This window comes from Crocuta crocuta, unplaced genomic scaffold (genome assembly GCF_008692635.1).
Source record: "Crocuta crocuta isolate KB4526 unplaced genomic scaffold, BGI_CrCroc_1.0 scaffold124, whole genome shotgun sequence".
NCBI lineage: Eukaryota > Metazoa > Chordata > Mammalia > Carnivora > Hyaenidae > Crocuta > Crocuta crocuta.
In genome coordinates, this window is record NW_027551573.1 from 3,467,565 (window position 1) to 3,470,634 (window position 3,070).

Here is a 3,070-nt window from a genome sequence, read left to right on the forward strand (position 1 = left end):
GGCCCAGACACAGCCCCCTCCCCCCAGGAAGGCAGGGCCACACCGTACACACCAGGAGGAAGGCAGGGCTGACAAACTTCCAGCACAGTCTCCAGTACAGGCCTGGCTTGAACCCCATCATCTGCTGGATGTCGTCGCTGAACCTGTCCACACCTGGGCACACACAGGGCGGGCCTGTTACTCTGCTCCCTGGGGAGCGTCGGCCGCCCCCACTGCCCGCCCCTGAGAGTCAGGCCCCCGGGGGCACGACACGGGCACGGACATGCTGGCACTTAGGACAGCCGGGCACGCGGCTGGTGCAGAACTGGGAAAAGGACACAGCAGCAAGTGCCATTCGCAACAACATGGATGGACCCAGAGGGCACCACGTCCGTCACAGAGACCCAAATGCCGCATGACTTCCCTTATATGTTTGAGAGTCAGAGAGAGACAGCACGAGCAGGGGCGGGGCAGAGAGAGAGGGAGACACAGAATCCGAAGCGGGCTCCAGGCTCTGAGCTGTCAGCACAGGGCCTGAGCGGGGCTCGAATCTAAAGCACAAAACAAAGGAACAAAGGGAAGAAGAAGCAGAGGAAAAAAACCACACTCTTGAATACACACAGGTGGTAGCCAGAGGGAGCGGGGCGGGAGCGGGACACAAGTCACAGATAGAGGGGACTAAGAGGTACAAACTTCGGGTGAGAAAATAAATAAGTCATGAACGTAGGGAAGATAATGTAGTGACATTGCTTGGTGACAGGTGATGGCTGTATGTCCCCTGGGGAGCACTGAGTAATGTACACAGCTGTCCAGTCACGATGCTGTGCACCTGAAACTGATATAACACCGTGTGTCGACTGTATCTCAATTAAACAGTTTAAAAAAATAGTATCACCATTTATGTGCCATTCTGATTTATTTTTTAGGGGGAATGCAGTGCCTGGGAGCAGAGGGGACTTGCCCTAGGTGACACAGCCAGGTGGCCTGCTCCGAAGCCCGCCTCTTTGCCCTTGTTCCCTGTTGCTTAAAACAGTGATGATGGGGGCGCCTGGGTGGCTCAGATCATGATCTCATGGTCGGTGGGTTCGAGCCCCGCTCGGGCTCTGTGCTGTCAGTTCAGAGCCTAGAGCTGCTTCAGATTCTGTGTCTCCCTCTCTCCCTGCCCCTCCCCTGCTCGCCCTTTCTATCTCAAAAATAAACATTAAAAATATTTTTTTAAAAAGAACAGTGGATTTAGTGTGTACAGGACTTTGCCCGCCTATAGTCTGGCAGAAGAGTCCAGATGCACATGAATTAACTATTTGACGTGACACATGGGGAGAAATGGAAACAGAACACATTAAAAAATCCGTAACACTTTCTTCCCCATTCAGCTCCAGGATAAGGTCACCAGAGAAAACATGAGACACCTTGCAATATCTGAATTTCAGAAAGATAACGAAAAAGATTTTAAGTTTAACTCCATCCCATGCAATATTTGGGACATACTTGACACTGAATCAATTACTTGTTGTTTATCTGAAAGTCAAGCTTAATGGGGTGTCTTGCATTCTGTTTGCTGAATGTGGCAATCCCACCCTAGAACGAAATCTCAAGGGGCGCCTGGGTGGCTCAGTCAGTTGAGCGTCCGACTTCAGCTCAGGGTATGATCTCACGGTTCGTGGGTTCGAGCCCCGAGTCGGGCTCTGTGCTGACAGCTCAGAGCCTGGAGCCTGCTTTGGATTCTGTGTCTCCCTCTCTCTCTGCCCCGCCCCTGCTCTTGCTGTCTCTCTCTGACTCTCAAAAATAAATAAAAATCATAAAAAATAATAGAACGAATCTCGAGGCTTGGGCAGCTTCCTGAGTCCCTTGCTAAAAGCTGGTGTTGGGTGCCCCTGGGCCCTTTGCAGCCTCCTGTTAAGGGGCGTTCATGCAAGGATGAGCTGGGGGCTGGGGGACCTGCGCCCTGAGAAGCCGGGCTCTGGGATCAGGCGGTGGCCGCCCTGGAGAAGGAGGGCCCGTTGGCAGCTGCGGGGGGAGATGAGGCTTCTCCACGCACCCGGGGCCCTGCACGTACCATAAAACCAGGAGACTCCGATGGCCTCCATGAGCACGGCAAACAGAATGGAGGTTCCTGCCGCAAAGGTGTCCAGCAGGGTCAGCACATATATTCCACCCTGTGCACAGAGAGACAAAACCTCAGGTAGTCCCGGCCAGAAACGGCAGCGACTGTCGCCTCCATCCCAACTCCATCCCAACTCCCCGTGAGTCCCACAGGCTCAGAGCCCTGTTTGCGAAGGCGGGTGACAGGGTTGTGGTGCTGTCGTCTTGATGTTGCATATTTGTCTTCTACGAAAGGTCTTCTGTAGTCGCTGGGTCTGGGGGAGGGGGGATTCCAGCCAGTAAATGTGACATGGCTTTCACAGGGACTTTTGCTGCCCCTCAAACAAATCACAGTGGAAAGAGTAGCCTGGAATTCCTCAGGCTCAGAGGTGGGAGACTGAGGACACAGGGGTGTTAGCCCCGGGGGGTCGGGCTACAGGGCTGGGGGTGCCTGTCCCACCTCGCTTCCCCCGCTGAGCTCACCCCGCCCCGCCCCAGCTCCCAGGCCAGGACACTGAGCCTCACAAGCGGCAGGTGACCCAGAGCCCAGCCCCTCCTCACCTTGGTTATGCAGAACAGGGCCAGAAGGAAGGTTCCGAAGGTGACGCCGAATGTGAAGAGTTTGCGGTGTCTCTTCAGGGCCTGGAAGTCGTCCGCCAGGCCTGTGATGACGGCCTCCATGCCTCCCATCTGCACGGAGCCAGGCAGGGTGAGGGGCAGGGATGAGAGACTGCCCACACCTGGGTCCCTGGCCCCAGGCTCCCTCCGACCTCCCGAAGCCCAGGGGACTCGGCACCCGGGTGGCGGCCTTGCCTTCCTCCTCATCCTCACCCCGCTCTGCCCTGTTCTCAACCAAACTCACAAGTCCGGAACTCTGTGGGAGAGGCTGAAGACTTAACTCCCGTCTCCCTCTGATCACAGGTACCTGTCTTCAGTCCCACGCACTTGACCTGAGCCCCTACCGATTAGCCCAGGAGGCTGCGGGGTGGGGGTGGGGGTGGCGGGTTGG

The 3,070-nt window shown here is 56.0% G+C and overlaps 1 protein-coding gene across 1 annotated transcript in view; it reads right to left on the reverse strand.

Annotated features, from left to right (window-relative positions):
* Positions 1-3,070, reverse strand: part of SLC6A2 (solute carrier family 6 member 2) — a 45,933-nt gene that overhangs the window by 5,293 nt on the left and 37,570 nt on the right. Inside the window, exons 9-11 of the mRNA XM_077751326.1 lie at positions 2,623-2,751; positions 2,036-2,135; positions 53-153 (exon numbers count right to left, since the gene is read on the reverse strand). Coding sequence (XP_077607452.1) covers positions 53-153; positions 2,036-2,135; positions 2,623-2,751 — 330 coding nt within the window. The remainder of the gene's footprint in view (positions 1-52; positions 154-2,035; positions 2,136-2,622; positions 2,752-3,070) is intronic.